We start from the raw sequence: 15,490 nt of genomic DNA, 5'->3' as shown, positions 1-15,490 counted from the left end.
CTTTGGCGAGAAATAAAACGAAGACTTTTTCGTTGCGGCGAGACAAAGTTTCAATCAACAACTTTCTCCTCCAAATGCGAAAATATTACACTGTCGTCAAGTTACATGGGGAGGAATAGAGCCTGTACGGAAAGATTAAAGTGTTCATTTCTCCTACATGCTGTTACAGAGTGAAACAATAGAGAAATAGTCTGAAGATCGTTCGAAGTACCCTTATCAGGCACTTAAGTGTGAATTGCAGAGTAGCCTTGCAGAGGTACAGTCGTGCTCAAAAGTATCCGAACGACCTGAATTGCATTTCGCCTGATTCGCATACAACCCTCATAACGCAGCTGTCTGGCAGGTCCTCTAATCGCTCCTCGGTAAAGTCGTTTGACTATTGAAAATGGTTCCAACAAATCACCTCTAGAAAACACTGCTCTGTATCGCAATAACTCAAGATGTAAAGTAATACCACGATACTACAGATATCAGGGAACGTCTTATCACAGATAATACTGTCCTTAAGGCTCGTGAGCTCACATTTATTACAATAAATGACATACCTGAAATATTACCACTCTCATTATTACGTCAGATACGTAATACACGTAGTAAGTTCGTCGTATTCATGATTTCCTCTTCAAAGTAACACACCGTACTTATTATTTAACACAAAATGACATTAAAAATTTAAGTTATTCACAAGCTTCTAGTTGAGAATATGTATGAACTTGAAATGACACGGCGAACCGTCTCGTTCTGCATATGGATTCAAACCCAGGTCATGCAGACTAGGCAAAGATTTCGTGACTGACGGAAACTAACAGTCATTCCTGACCAGGCATACAGAGAGTGACATACCCCGATTTTAGACAGTATCAGTTAGGAAATATCAACTTTAAATTGTTGTTGTTGTTGTGGTCTTCAGTCCTGAGACTGGTTTGATGCAGCTCTCCATGCTACTCTATCCTGTGCAAGCTTCTTCATCTCCCAGTACCTACTGCAACCTACGTCCTTCTGAATCTGCTTAGTGTATTCATCTCTTGGTCTCCCCCTACGATTTTTACCCTCCACGCTGCCCTCCAATACTAAATTGGTGATCCCTTGATGCCTCAGAACATGTCCTACCAACCGATCCCTTCTTCTGGTCAAGTTGTGCCACAAACTTCTCTTCTCCCCAATCCTACTCAATACTTCAACTTTAAATTACATAACGTAAATATTTTTAACGGACGCGAATTCCTTGTCTTGTCACAGTGTACTTCAAGGTACTAATTAACCTAAAAATATACCACTCCTAATAGGGAGTATCATTAGTCTGCAAGTAAAGTAAATACTTATGTAATGATGTTCAATGTACTGTCCTCATTCGCCAATAAAAATATCTGCACTTCTATCCATTATACACTGTATATCTTAAGAAATACCAAAATAGGTATTTCCCACTTGCTCATAGGCGTTTATATGTTAGCAGCGATCGACAGTGGTGACATTTTCTTTAATAAGTACTTAATCTATCATTCCACGTGGTGCTAGATTCACAAGTAACCGTAGAATACTTAACTACTATCTGAATTTCTCTCTTGCTATACGAGTGGTTGTGACATAAATATGAGTAAGTTCTGTATGTTATTGAAAGCTGATTTTCATGACGTATACGAGAGTAACACTGAAACTGTTAAGCGTTTCCATTTTCAGACATCATAAAATAATAGGAATGTAGTTCGTTTCAATACACATTATAAAGAGTGCCATTACTATGCAAAACACAATCACCTTTAGTCTGACAGCAAAATTTTTACCTTACGACAAAAAGAACCACAAACGATTGAAAAACGTGGTTTAAAGTCTCGAAATTGGTGAGGCGAATGAAAGTACAACACTTTTTCTACCAGTAACAACAGGTTTTACGAAGGAAGTCAGTTTGGAATTTAGGGTTTTCGGTTTTGATTAGAAGAATATTTTCGAAATATGATTTGTTTTTCGAGAGGTTTGGGATGTATTTCATGATGTCAATTACTGGTGGTGTAACTTTAGGAATGTCACATTTGTGCACAATACAACGTCTAACTAAGGATGGCAGATGTCTGAATATTATGAGCTGTTTCAATTTGTAGTTTTTTTAGGGGTATAGTAGGGAACAACATCTTACCGTGGTGTTTTGAAGGCTCTTGAAGTAGCTAGGATGGGGGAGCGGTTCTTTTTGGGCTGAGAGGTAGCATTATATGTCGTAATGTATTAGCTGTGATCCACTGTCCGTCGTGTTGGGAACTGTCTGTCGTGTTGGGCTACGAATTCCTCAAGGGATTCACTTGTTTACCGAGGTAAGTATGGTGCCACGATGTGACCCTTGGCACACTGCACGGCGACTACACAAAAAGCTGCCTTGTATCACTAATCCATACGTCTCCATTCCCAGCGTAACGAGCATCATGGTCAACAAACACGCGCAGTAGAGATTCGCGTAAGCGATCTCATTCTCAGCGAGAGTAATCTTGCTGACACAAGTAGTATGTCGCTTGGACAGACTGTGGTAAGACAGTAATTTGAGGTCAGGCGATGACATAGAATTCACTAGTACCCTTCAGTGATCACAAAAAATATCGTACATTGTTTACCCAAAAACTACTAGAAAACAATCAGTCCCAAAACACAGGACAACGGTCATTGTACCGTTGAGTGGAAGTTGCGTTAGAGGAAATGCTACAGCATTCTTGACAGTGACTCGTCGAATGTGGTGAGATGAATATTGCCGCAACGAGCAGCTGTTTAGGACTTGATTACCTGAGGTAACTTCAGAGTAAGTCGTCTGAAGTGTTGGGCCACGCTTGGTAGCCACAAGTACGTAGTTTCCTTTTGGTTACAATGTAGCCCCTTGGTAGACAGCATGGTGGTTACCAGTAAAACTGCCTAAAACAACTGTATTGATGGTTTAACGTTCCAATGTAGCGAACGTTATAGGATGGTAGGAGATATCCGGCAGAGAAACTTGTAAACGTCCTCGAGTGTTATTCGCTCCAGGAGGTGAGAGAAATCACAAAACTGGAGTATTAAGATTGGTTCAAATCGCTCTGAGCACTATGGAACTTAACTACTGAGGTCATCAGTCCCCTAGAACTTACAACTACCTAAACCTAATTTACCTAAGGACATCACAAACATCCATGCCCGAGGCAGGATTCGAACCTGCGACCGTAGCGGTCGTGCGGTTCCAGACTGTAGCGCTTAGAACCGCTCGGCCACCCCGGACGGCGAGTATTAAGAACCGTGAGAACAACAAGTGGCAAACCCGTTGAAAAGAGGAAAAGAAACTTGTCCATGAGAGGAAAAAGTCACACGTGGAATGTTTAGAAATCGACTGGTATTAATTCCAAGTGTTCCCAAACAAGGCTATGGAAACAGCAGTGATGTAAATACCATTAGAAGACTTTTTGCAACCCTGAAAATTCAGCAGAAAAACCAGGTGTAGATCGGCAACTGATTTATTGTTACAGGGTCATTATAAATGCTGTTTTTAATGGAACCAAGGTCCCCGTGAACCATGGACGTCGACGTTGGTGGGGAAGATTGCCTGCCTGACCGATAAAGATATCCGTACCGTAGGTGCAACGACAACGGAGTGGTATCTGTTGAGAGGCCAGACAAACGTGTGGCTCCTGAAGAGGGGCAGCAGCCCTTTTAATAGTTGCAGGGGCAACAGTCTCGATGATTGACTGATATGGCCTTCTAACATTAACCGAAACAGCCTTGCTGTGCTGGTAGTACGAGCGGCTGAAAGCAAGGGGGAACCACAGCCGTAATTTTTCCCGAGGGCATGCAGCTTTACTGTATGGTTAAATGATGATGGCGTTCTCTTGGGTAAAATATTCCGGAGGGAAAATAGTGCCCCATTCGGGTCTCCGGGCGGGGAATACTTAGGACGTCGTTATCAGGAGAAAGAAAACTGGCGTACCACGGATCGGAGCGTGGAATGTCAGATCCTTTAATAGGGCAGGTAGGTTAGAAAATTGATAAAGGTGAAACCATAGGTTGAAGTTAGGTATAGTGGGAATTAGTGAAGTTCTATGGTAGGAGGAACAAGACTTCTGGTGAGGTGGATACAGGGTTATAAATATAAACTCAAATAGGGGTAATGCAGGAGTAGTATAAAGGTAGCATGATGGGGTAAGTGCTGTTCTGTCACCTTAAGACCTATAGAACGATAGTATTAGATGTAGTAAATGTTCTAGTCCTGTCTAAAGGCCGCTTGCAACACTCACGGTTTCCGCTCTTGTAATTACGTTTAGTAGCCTACTTCAGATGTTATTCTACCTTCGGTAATTGAAGCACTTGTACACAACCACCTCGTTAACAACCGCTAGTGGCCTCAGATGCCACGTAATGGATAAAGCTCGGTCAAATGTAAAGTTATCGTATAGTCTTGGTTGCAGCTTTTCTTTTTCGCCAAACTACTTCTTGCGAGTAATACTAATACTGAAAAACACGGTCGCCAGCCAATATGACGAATCGATTAACGTTATTCAACAAATTCACCAAATTTGGTCTTTACTATATTTTGGTTCCTATTAAAACTTTTCTCTTTTAATAATTTCTATCACTGAAGGAACAGGTTAAGGCACGTAGCTAGCTGAATAATGACTGCTTTCAGAATTTGTCACACTCACTCACACACACACACACACACACACACACACACACACACACACACACACACACACACATTTAGAAAGTTTGGTCCATAAAACAACGCTGGAACGATAATAATGTTTCTGAAGGTAAGATCAGCAGCACTGCCTCTGAAAACCTGTATTATACACAAGAAATATTTGACGATACTTTTGTTAGTATCGAAATGATTGCAAAAGGTTTTTTATACTTCGTTTTTCTCAGTTTTATTGGAATAGTTACTGTACGTAATTTCTTAGACAGAAGTTCCCAATAACCAGGTTCACACACTAGGTAGAATTGTTATTTATTTTAATTGCTTCCAAGGCTATCTACAGTTCTCCACATTTACTTTAATAGTTGCACTTGAGTGATAATTTAAATTTACTTTGGAAGACAACACTCAGTTGCGCAATAATGTTTCGCTCCAATGGATTCTCGGTTTCATTCTCTTTAGTATAGGAAAAGAACTCTACTTGGAACACTTTAGGTTAAATGAGTAGTTTTGGATTAGAAAATCACTTATATGATTACAGAATAAAACACACAAAAACTTGTCAACTTAGCTCGTATACAGAACTATGGACGGTTAATTTCAGTAGTGTTGTCGTGAGCACAGTTGCTGCTTTGAAGGCACTCACCGTTTTGCAGCGACGGAGATTATTACTTGTCTTCGTGGCGTCGAATTATGCGACATATACCATCGTAAATATGAGTTTGGCTTTCCTGGTGATCTGCGTCAGTTTAAGTAATGGATCCCTTAGACCATTTCACATCCAGAAACCAACTCACGTTGTAGAAGTAATTTTGTATCTCCTCTAAAGCGTTGCAAACTTGTACCTTAGCACCCTCCCTTCACTCACTTCTGTTAAGTAGTCAACGGTGTCTTGCGCTTGTCTGACCCACTCCACTTCTCCCTTCTCCTACCAGCTTCCGTTAGCAGCAAAAAATCTCCACCTTCCAGAACGTCGGTAAATCCCTGATGGTTTCACCTATATTTAAGTTTAGCCCTGAGCTGGTGCTGACTTCACTTCACAATCAATTATACATAGTTGAATAAAAAAAATTAATGTTATGTACATAACATTATAAATATTTGTTAGTTAGATGTAAACATTAAACTTCACACAGTCAAAGAATATTGTCTTCTGCAGACCCTCTTATACACCGCATACTGTACAAATGTCATTCTTTGCTTCATTAGTGCAAAGTCTCTCGACTCTAAAAAGGTCGATAGTGTTACAGTAGGTTTAACAAAGAATAAAAAAGTAGTAGTGCGGGTAAGCTATTACCAACAGCATAGTGAACACATCATTGTAGCCAAGATAGACACGAAGCCCACGTCTACCACTGTAGTACAAATTTATATGCCAACTAGCTCCGCAGATGACGAAGAGATTGAAGAAATGTATAATGTGATAAAAGAAATTGTTCAGATAGTGAAGGGAGACGAAAATTTAATAGTTATGGGGGACTGGAATTCGATAGTAGGAAAAGGAAGAGAAGGAAAGGTAATAGGTTAATATGGACTGGGGTTAAGGAATGAAAGAGAAGGCCGCCTGGTAGAATTTTGGTCAGAGCATAACTTAACCATAGCTAACACTTGGTTTAAGAATCACGAAAGTGTATATGTGGGAGAGGTCTGGAGACACTTGGAGGTTTCAGATAGATTATATAATGCTAAGACAGAGATTTAGGAACCAGGCTTTAAATTTCCAGGGGCAAATGGGGACTCTGACCACAATCTATTGGTTATGAACTGTAGATTAAATCTGAAGGACCTTCAAAAAGATGAGGATTTAAGGAGGTGGGATCTGGATAAACTGAAAGAACCAAAGGTTGTAGAGAGTTTCAGAGAGAGCATAAGGGAACAATTGACAGGAGTGGGAGAAAGAAATGCAGTAGAAGAAGAATGGGTAGCTCTGGGGGATGAAGTAGTGAAGGCAGCAGAGGATCAAGTAGGTTAAAAGACGAGGGCTAGTAGAAACTCTTGGGTAACAGAAGAAATATTGAATTTAATTGATAAAAGGAGAAAATATAAAAATGCAGTAAATGAAGCAGGCAAAAAGGAATACAAACGTCTCAAAACTGAGATCGACAGGAGGTGGAAAATCGCTAAGCATGGATTGCTATAGGACAAATATTCAGGATGTGGAGGCATATCTCACAAGAATTAAGATAGATACTGCCTTCTGGAAAATTAAACAGACTTTTGGAGAAAAGAGAAACGCTTGTATGAATATCACGAACTCTGATGGAAAACCAGTTCTAAACAAAGAAGGGAAAGCAGAAAGGTGGAAGGAGTATAATATAGAGGTTCTATACATGGGCGATGTACTTGAGGGAAATATTGTGAAGGTGAAATGGGAGATATGATACTGCGTGAAGTATTTGACAGAGCACTGAAAGACATAGGTTAAAACAAGGCCCCGGGAGTAGACTACATTCCATTAGAACTACTGGTTGCCTTGGGAGAGCCAGCCCTGACAAAACACTACCATCTGGTGAGCAAGATGTATGAGACAGGTGAAATACCCTCAGACTTCAAGAAGAATATAATAATTCGAATCCCAAAGAAAGCAGGTGTTGACAGGTGTGAAAATTGCCGAACAATTACCTTAATAGGTCACGGCTGCAAAATACTGACACGAATTCTTTACAGACGAATGGAAAAACTGGTAGAAGCCGACCTTGGGGAAGATCAGTTCGGATTCCGTAGAAATGTTGGAACACGTGAGGAAATACTGACCCTACGACTTATCTTAGTAGACAAGTTAATGAAAGGCAAACTACGTTTCTAGCATTTGTAGACTTAAAGAAAGCTTTTGACAATGTTGACTGGAATATTCTCTTTCAAATTCTGAAGGTGGCAGGTGTCAAATAAAGGGAGCGAAAGGCTATTCACAATTTGTACAGAAACTAGATGGCAGTTATAAGAGACGAGGGCACGAAAGGGAAGTAGTGGTTGGGAATGGAGTGAGACAGAGTTGTAGCCTATCCCCGATGTTATTGAAGCTGTATATTGAGCAAGCAGTTAAATAAGGAAAAAAAATTCGGAGTAGGAATTAGAATCCATGGAGAAACTCTGAGGTTTGCTGACGATATTATAATTCTCTCATAGACAGCAAAGAACCTGGAAGAGCAGTTGAACGGAATGGACAGTGTCTTGAAAGGAGGATATAACATGAATATCAACAAAAGCAAAACGAAGACAATGGAATGTAGTCTAATTAATTCAGGTGATGTTGGGGGAATTAGATTAGGAAATGAGACACTTAAAGTAATAGATGAATTTTGCTATTTAGGGAGCAAAATAACTGATGATGGTCGAAGTAGAGAGGATATAAAATGTAGACTGGCAATGGCAGGGAAAGCATTTCTGAAGAAGAGAAATTTGTTAACATCGAGTATAAATTTAAGTGTCAGGAAGTCTTTTCTAAATGTATTTGTGTGGAGTGTAACCATGTATGGATGTGAGACAGGGACCATAAATAGTTTAGACAACAGAAGAAGCTTTCGAAATGTGGTGCTACAGAAGAATGCTGAAAATTAAATTGGTATTTGTGGCACAAATTGACTAGAAGAGGGGATCGGTTGGTAGCGCATGTTTTGAGGCATCAAGGGATGACCGCGTGGAGGGTAAAATTCGTAGAGGGAGACTTAGAGATGAATATACTAAGCAGATTCAGAAGGATGTAGGGTACAGTAGTTACTTGGAGATTAAGAAGCTTGCATAGGATAGAGTAGGATGAAGAGCTGCATCAAATCAGTCTCTGGACTGATGACCACAACAGCAACGAGACACAAATAGACAAATTTTCTGCTTGTACTGTTGAAACAGCAAGATTGTATGTTGATTAATATATATCCATATACGGCCATACATATATCCATAAACACATATTTATATCCATGTAATCATATGTCTGCCCTGTACACAAGATTTTGGTGCATGCCTCAATTTTCATTGAAGGTTCCCTCTTACCCATAGGTAGTTTCTCAAAAGCGTCAGACGAGACCCGAAGTTAGACATAATAAAGGGGCTACTAACAACACCTGATCCATTAAAAACAGGTACGAGGCCGAAGTCAAGGAAAAAAAGCAAATCTTTCTGAAAAGAAACATTAGATTTACTACTCTTAGATTAATGACGGATTAGGCAGTTACCTCAGTTACCTGAAAATAATGAAAAAGTGAAGTCCCCAGTAAAAACAGATTGCGCAGATGAACAAGACCGGGAGGCATCGTTTTGTAGTAAATAAAAATTGCAGTTAATATATAAAGAATCTAATGAGAAAACAATAATTTTGTTTTAGTTCATAGTTCAAATACATTATTATCCTAGAAATACTTTCTTTAGGGTCTCACAGTGCAAAAAATAGCAAACAGCAATTCTGGCCGACATTTTGTACGAAATACCCATATATGTGGCGTTTAGTATGAGTCTTCTGTAATAATCGATTCTGTATTAGGCATGACAGGCGTGGATCACGAACAATTTAAACAACAATATCTCTGTCGATAAACCGCTGTGTCGACACACAACGATCCCATATACATCTACATGGATACTCTGAAAATCACATTTAAGTGCCTGGTGGAGGGTTCATCGAACCACCTTCACAATTCTCTATTATTCCAATATTGTATAGCGCGCGGAAAGAATGAACAACTATCTTTCCGTATGAGCTCTGATTTCCCTTATTTTATCTCGGCGATCGTTCCTTCCTATGTAGGTCGGTGTCAACAAAATATTTTCGCATTCGGAAGAGAAAGTTGGTGATTGGAATTTCATGAGAAGATTCAGTCGCAACGAAAAACGCCTTTCATTTAATGATTTCCATCCCGAATCCTGTATCGTTTTTGTGACACTCTCTCCCATATTTCGCTATAATACAAAACATGCTGCCTTTCTTTGAACTTTTTCGGTGTACTCCGTCAGTCCTGTCTGGTAAGGATCCCACAACGCGCAGCAGTATTCTGAAAGAGGACGGACAAGCGTAGTGTAGGCAGTCTCCTTAGTGGGTCTGTTACATTTTCTAAGTGTCCTGCCAATAAACGCAGTCTTTGGTTAGCCTTCCCACAACATTTTCTATGTGTTTTTTCCAATTTAAGTTGTTCGTAATTGTAATACCTAGGTATTTAGTTGAATTTACGGCTTTTAGGTTAGACTGATTTATCCTGTAACTGAAGTTTAACGAGTTCCCTTTAACACTCATGTGGATGACCACACACTTTTCGTTATTTAGTGTCAGCTGCCAATTTTCGCACCATTCAGATATCTTTTCTAAATTTTTTTGCGGTTTGTTTTGATATTCTGATGACTATTAGTATTGTATTAGTATTGTTAGGTGTTTCTTCTACTTACACTCGGTGTAACACAATCTTAGAAACAACGTAGATGCCAGTGCAATTCGTGCGTGAAAAATTAGCTGTGTGATCTTCCATTAATTGCACACTGTGTACATAGTTACTCTTTCCAACTTTGAGCGTTTGTGCTGAAATGTTACTTACTGTCACATACATGCGTGTAATTCAGTTAATGCCAGTTTAACGTTTGTTTCGTTCTGTCTTCATGGAGTCGCAATGAAGTATGTGTGCATCGAAGGTAGAATAATATTGAAAAAAGAACCGTTGACGTTGAAGCTTCTGTAAGTTTGAATGTGAGGGAATATTTTTCTGTAACTGAGATTTAAGCGTTTTTCTGGTTTGTTTTCTATAAATGAGAACAACAAATGGCCTTTATTTCATCAACTGTAATAAATATAGGATTATATCCGCGTGTTCGTTTCGTAATACGAAAACAATAATAATATCTAAAATGAAAAGGGAAATGAAACACGTACTTCATGCGTAGGTGTGATTAATAATGTATTCTCGAATGGAATTAAACTGAAGCGCAACGCAGTAAGTAAGCATAATAGAAAAATAACAAAAGAAAATTAAAAAAAAACACAGAATATTCTCGAGATTGCCTTTTATAGCCTTCAAGCAAACTACTTCGACGATGAATAGTTGGGTTATGTGGAACGAGTTACAATTCGTTGCTTAATGGGTATTTAGTATTTTCATTTTTTGTTGTACGTGATTTCCATTCTCCTCAAGAGTCTACATTTCTTCGTCCTATCTGCCTACGGTTCACGTAACACTCAGTTATTTCGAAAATTCATCTTCTTTATTTCGCAAAAATCTCCATTATGTTTTTGGAAACATTCCATGTATGACCACTCAGTATTATCCTGTATAATTTTCGCTGCCCAGTGTTAACTATGCAGATATCTAGCATACGAAGAAGTACGTAGTCCAGTTGCCATTTTGATATCTCTGGAAGGACTCACTTCAGTCAGTCTGTTGCTTTATCGGACCCACTCAACAGAGAAATCGTTTTGTTAAGTAGACTGATTAGAATCTGATAATTTAGATAAAGCAGCCGGGTACAAAGGACACTGTCTGCCTTCCCTTTCTCCCTCCACCGGCTAACCAGCTAACCGTGGTACAGTGATGTGCTTCCTGGAGACGTGGCTAATACCTCGTGCTGCAGTTGTAAGGCAGACGGGAGTGTCAGAGTACAGTAACCATGCAGGCAATCCGAATGTCTCTCACGTGCGCCTTTCTGCTGCTCTGGTTGGTGGTCACGGTCAAGGTAAATACTGCACCATCTTCAGTGATATCTCACCCTTGACAATGTCTACGCTGCAGTGAAGCAAAGCTATTCAAGAAGAACCTACCTTATGAACAACAACCTGACTTTTTAGAAGCAGACTGAGATATGTAGCATTTCTGAAAGAAAAAGAAGTGTTTATAATATTTCGTACAGTCCTCTGTGGATAGTGTAACTACTGTTCCGTCCTTACTATACTCCCTCGTCCCCGATCTCCCTATCTGCATCAATAGGCCTCTGATGTGTATCCGCACGTGTTTAACATTTATCAGTCAGGTTAGCCCATTGGATGTACTGGTCATCTGACTGTGTATATACGCCTTGCCTCAATCATTTTCGTCGCTGGAGGCTGTAAAGTCGGCTTTCACATCGTTTCATTCTAAAAAGATGTACTGTTTTGTCCAGACTGATAGGGATGTTTTAAGAAATCTGGAGTCCAACATCTACCTCTCGTAATGGAATATCAATTTCTTGCGTCAAAATCTCATGATGTTTTGGCTTATCAGTGTTTTACGCTACACTCTAGCATTTACATAGAAAAATGGTGTAATCTGTTTCTTCCAATAATTTTTAAATCGTTAACTCTGTACAAAATGCCTTACGATGCAGCATTAGGGACTAGGGATAATCCTAGCATCTGAACGCCGGGTTACAGTCTACCTGCACTCCTATTTGTTCCTTCTCTAACGTTTCTCTATCATCGTTACGGTTTGTGTGTGAGCAAGAATGTAATATATTCCCCCTAAAGGAAGGGAAAGTCTCAAAATTTAAGACGGAAAGGGTTAAAAAAGATTCATCATATTTCACAAGATAAAACGAATGAAGATTTAAGAAAAATGCTTACTTACGCATTGAAACAAGTTATTTGTCTTGGCACCTGTTGTAAGTTGCTGGTTTATGTGGCAGTTGGCAGAGGTACTCCTGTACAGCTCGCACGCTAGCTCATTCATTGCCCAACGTGTGTAGTGTCGAAATGGGGCTAAGAAATTAATAAAAGACGTTTTGAATTTTCCGTCTCAGCGGACCGATTGAGCTACAACTGTGAGGCGTCCTTTTCGGCCCGAGTACGCCACTACAGGTAACAGCATTTGACGTTGGTACGAGCAGTTACAAGAATATGGTTGTTTATATAAGGGAAAATCCAATGTGGCGTAATAATCGTTCTGCAGATGTAAGTAACAAAGAAAAGATCATGAAAATGTAACCATTATAAACCTGAAGAAGCGTTTATACTGACACGAAACAGGCATTTGCGAATGAGGCATCTTCGTGATGTTATGGGGATTTTGGAAACACCTCATCATTCCTCAATTTTTTAAGGTTATAATTTTTGTGGTAATTTAAATTTTTATTGAGTGAAGACTCTTTTAGTTGTTATTCACAATGTCTCAGATCTGTTTTTACCATTCCCAGAAAGTTATTTGTGCCGTTGAAGAGAGTTTTGCATGTAGTGCTCATACGTAAACTCGTCGTGTTAGGCGAGAGATAGCCCTTCCTCGTGTGGCTGTCGGAAGTATTTTTTTTGCGTTGTTTGCTTTTCAATCAATATAGATGTCACTGAAATAAACCCTTCATGGATGGTGTAACGATGTGTACAACTTAGTGTCATTATGAGTATGGCGATAGAGAACTGTAGCAAACCCTGCTTGGATGTGGTAACAACATAGAGAGTTTAGTGTCACTATAGGTGTGGAGGCAGAAAACAGAAATGTTATTTCAAGTTTAGTGTTCAGTGATGTGGCTACTTACCATTTAAGTGTGAACGTGAACCTTTACATTTTAAAAATATGTATAACACAGCTATCAGATACCAAAGTTGACCTCGATTCACATAGCTGCGGCCTTTTTAGTCCGTTTCCGAAGGAAAAAATTGTGGCCAATTCTTTTTTGCTGATCGATGGAAACCTGGAATCTTCATTTGATATGAGAACATGTCAATAAGGATGCACCACCACCATACTGGCAGCTGCATTTAAGAACATTTCTTAACAATAAGCTGCCTGAATGATGAGTGGACTATAAGCGGTGTACGGATCTCACATTACACCTCATGCATGGTGCGTGGTTTCTTTTTAGGTTGGTTTGTGTGAGCTTCCGTGTACCTGGTGCCCCTTCCAATTACTTTTGCTGAGCTGTGACCCGAAACAGCAGTGTGTGTAATACCTCCAGGCACTCTCGCGAGAGTATGGGATGGGTTGGACTATTGTCTGGATGTCTTGTTGTGTGGCCCATGGAGGGCTCGTATGTCAAAATGGCATGACACCTTTGGTATTAAACGTAATTGTAAAAAGTACCTCAGCAGTGCATGCGCACGCAAGTAAAATACATTATGTAAACTGAAGGTGGAGTCCGCCCCCGGTAGCTGAGTGGTCAGCGCGACAGACTGTCAATGCTAAGGGCCCGAGTTCGATTCCCGGCTGGGTCGGAGATTTTCTCTGCTCAGGGACTGGGCGTTGTGTTGTTCTAATCATCATCACTTGATCCCCATCGACGCGCAAGTCGCCGAAGTGGCGTCAAATCGAAAGACTTGCACCAGGCGAGCGGTCTACCCGACGGGAGGCCCTCGTCACACGACATTTCATTTCAACTGAAGGTGGAGAGGGGATAAGGGAAAGGAAACGAAAGGGACTATTGACGTCAGCTACATCGGGGGTTTATACGGAATGAGCGGCGGAAAGTGAAAAATGTGTACCAGACCGGAACTCGAACCCGGGATCTCGTGCTTACTAGAAAACTGCGTTGACTACCGCGCCACCCACACACGATGCTTGTTGTAACTGTGCGGACTATCTCGGTGCGCCTCCCGACCGACCCACATTCCCAACCAGCACCACCTCTCCGCAGTCCGTCAATTTCCTCCATGCGCGCTACTTTCAGATTCCCACAGGAGGTCGACGTAACTGTGCGTCCACTCTGAAGGCGGTGGATTCATGGCTCATTGAGACGAATCATACGAATACATGACGTCTGTTCTTGCGGGATGTCCAAAAGAACAGAGGGGACGCATTCATACAAGGAAAATACCGCGGGTGGCACTTCTACTGGTGGTCAGGCGCATTTTCTCAGGCGTTTTGGCAGATATTTGCAATTTCGTTTATGCAAAGTTTAGCTGCTGTCAGGCCGAACAAACTCTACTCAACACATTTTTCATAAGACGCCCAACGGTGACAGAAATCTTCGGTTTGTTTCCCCTTTGCAAACAAAATGATTTACAAATCGAAATGTTGTATGTCCATTTGATAGGGCGCTATCACGTTACTCTGATGTGATATTCGTTCTACCGATATCTATTAACAGGAACAGTATAACATAAAGAATAATCAGTATTCCAGCGGGGACTGAGTAGCGTAATTTTGCGCGGCGGTATCAGTAAGAGCGAGCGCAGAGCTGTAAATACTTGTTACTCCTCATGTTTTATTGTCCCTCTTCACACATATCGCTAAAACGAATATTGCGCTATACTAACTTGTTTGGGCTGACTCCAGCAACACGTTGCAAATACAAAATTACAAACATCTGTCGAAACACCAGAGAAAATGTGCCTGGTGGCCCTTAGGAGAGACACCCTCTATATTCATGTAAAATCAGATGGTTATCTAAAAAATTAAAACTTTAAAGTCCTATGCACAAGTTAAAATTCCTCTAAGTTTCTGTCCTCATTCATGTAGAAGATACAGTCTTGTAAAGTTGGATGAACCTTTGTGAATCACCATGTATAAACTCTATCATAATTGCCCCAAATCTTACTTCAGTGCCTCCCAATGTGTTATACTGAGTAAAAATAATTTAAAAAAAGGATAAACGTTTTTACTTGAACTACAAAACACTATGTATGTGATCCTCTAAACATTGCCTGTGTTTCGCCAAGAGAACGTTGTCTTCCCTCAAGGGATTTCCATTAGAGTCCGAGAAGCATTTCCGTAATACTCGCATTTTGATCTAATATACCGGTAACAAATCACTTTGCATTTTCGTTAATAACAAAATTACGTAGACTAAATTCCACTGATCTGTAGCATATACATCATAGGATTGCACATTTCACTAAGAGTAGTGTATTTCGGCATCCTCTCTACTTAAGTTGCCGGCCGGTGTGGCCGAGCGGTTCTAGGCGCTTCAGTCTGGAACTGCACGACCGCTACGGTCGCAGGTTCGAATCCTGCCTCGGGCATGGATGTGTGT

The 15,490-nt window shown here is 40.4% G+C and overlaps 2 protein-coding genes across 2 annotated transcripts in view; both read left to right on the top strand.

Moving 5' to 3' along the window:
* The window catches only part of LOC126175419 (cholinesterase-like), a 423,045-nt gene that overhangs the window by 94,545 nt on the left and 313,010 nt on the right, over positions 1-15,490 (top strand). The gene's annotated exons all lie outside the window — the stretch shown is intronic.
* The window catches only part of LOC126175420 (acetylcholinesterase-like), a 118,359-nt gene continuing 114,100 nt past the window's right edge, over positions 11,232-15,490 (top strand). Inside the window, exon 1 of the mRNA XM_049922219.1 lies at positions 11,232-11,290. Within this exon, the coding sequence (XP_049778176.1) occupies positions 11,240-11,290 (51 nt within the window). The 5' untranslated portion in view covers positions 11,232-11,239. The remainder of the gene's footprint in view (positions 11,291-15,490) is intronic.

This window comes from Schistocerca cancellata, chromosome 3 (assembly GCF_023864275.1).
Source record: "Schistocerca cancellata isolate TAMUIC-IGC-003103 chromosome 3, iqSchCanc2.1, whole genome shotgun sequence".
Taxonomy (NCBI): Eukaryota; Metazoa; Arthropoda; class Insecta; order Orthoptera; family Acrididae; genus Schistocerca; species Schistocerca cancellata.
Note: the sequence above shows the minus strand (reverse complement) of the source record. Positions and strands in the feature narration are given on the sequence as shown.